The 1,603-nt window shown below is 37.4% G+C and overlaps 1 protein-coding gene across 1 annotated transcript; it reads right to left on the bottom strand.

Annotated features, from left to right (window-relative positions):
- Window positions 1–521: 521 nt before the first annotated feature.
- LOC110917456 (kiwellin-1) lies at window positions 522–1,332 on the bottom strand. The gene has a single exon (XM_022162006.2). It carries the CDS (start codon window positions 1,157–1,159, stop codon window positions 608–610), a length of 552 nt encoding a protein of 183 aa, XP_022017698.1. The 5' UTR covers window positions 1,160–1,332; the 3' UTR covers window positions 522–607.
- Between the last annotated feature and the right edge of the window lie 271 nt (window positions 1,333–1,603).

Raw genomic sequence — 1,603 nt, 5'->3', positions numbered from 1 at the left:
TATGTTAAAACTTATGCTTATGTGTATGTAACAAATATACTCGAACGGTTATGTTGGTTTTGTGAGACACCATTTCAAGTGGCGGTTTCCCTCTAAAATCAACCAACTTTCAACCGTCATATGGATATTGCCGGGAACATTAACCGGCACCAAGACATTTTCACAACCGAAATTGTCCTCTTCATTCTTGCCTGCATATTCTTTGTTCACTGCACACACATATCACAAATACGATGAACCCTCACATTCAAACAACTTCCGCTGCACATGTATTCAACATCCAACAATTTTGGGCAGCCATGGATAACCGACTCTCCCCAATAGAACTGAAAGTGTATTTTCTAATATTACTCACAAACCACCCTACGTTAAATTCTACCACTTGAAGGGTTTATTCTGAGTGTGTATTCAAGTTGCAGCCTAGCAACTCATTCAACAAGAATATAAACTTGCACTGAATTCTGGATATTCATTACTTGGTAGTTTAATCAAACAGGATACCCAATATAAACACAAATATATATAGCTTCACGTAAAATATATATATACTCACTAGCAAATAAACACATAATAACTTTTTGACATTCATAAGAAGAGTTACATATAATTATTCTGACCAAGTAATATCCAAATCTCCCCAGTTATCTTGTGATACCCCTAAGGCTTTCCACACAGCTTTTGAAGCATCAACAATATTATTGGGGCAAGGTGGTTGATAGTCATGATCTGCATCACACCCCATAGTAGAGTCACACTCATCCACAACCATCGCCTTCACGCTCCTCCCGTTTCCGTTGATGGTGATATACTTATGGCACCTATCCCCTCCCTTGTACCATCCAGTTGATAATGCCACAACTGGCGTGTCATCGGAGTGGTATTGGTTGTCACACTCTGACGGGCCACCGCCATCACCTCCCTTTTGGAAACTGTTTATGGTAAGCTTTGCTTTAGTAGCACTTGTCACTGCAGGAGAGCATGTATACGTGGTGTAGAACTTACCTTGGACACAACAATCCGAGTCATTCTCTTTGTTGCATTGTCCAGGAGGTGGTTTTCTTCCCCGGATGCCGCCACTCGGTTTGCAAGTCTGAGCATTGATTTGAATAGAAGTTGCCGCTAGGAGAATGAATAACATAATAAAGTGGAATCTCTTCATTCTTGAACCTTGATTTTAGTTTCTCTTTTACGATGGTGTTTAATGTCTAGCAAGGCAAAGTGATTCTGCTCTTATAGGGATTTGGCTAAGCAGCAAGACTAGTTTGTGGTCAACCTTTTTTTCTTGATAAATATTCATTCTTTTCTTGAATAAAATTTTATCTTGTGTGGTATGGCTTATATTCTTGAAAGAACAAAATTGCAGTTTTACTTTGAATATTATATTATAGAAGCCTGCCATAATTCAACTCATCAAACCTCTATTTCTTGTACACTTCACACATGTTATAATAATCGCCAATTTTTTGCTAGGCATCCTTTCTTTTTCATCAAACTTTACACTCATTTTAATAATTATTACCTACATTTCAACATGTAAATATGGAAACTTATCCTACAATTTATCCTATATATATCAAAAATTGTCATTCCCACAAATTAGGTT

The sequence above is a fragment of the Helianthus annuus genome, chromosome 16 (assembly GCF_002127325.2).
Source record: "Helianthus annuus cultivar XRQ/B chromosome 16, HanXRQr2.0-SUNRISE, whole genome shotgun sequence".
Classification (NCBI taxonomy): Eukaryota; Viridiplantae; Streptophyta; class Magnoliopsida; order Asterales; family Asteraceae; genus Helianthus; species Helianthus annuus.
Note: the sequence above shows the minus strand (reverse complement) of the source record. Positions and strands in the feature narration are given on the sequence as shown.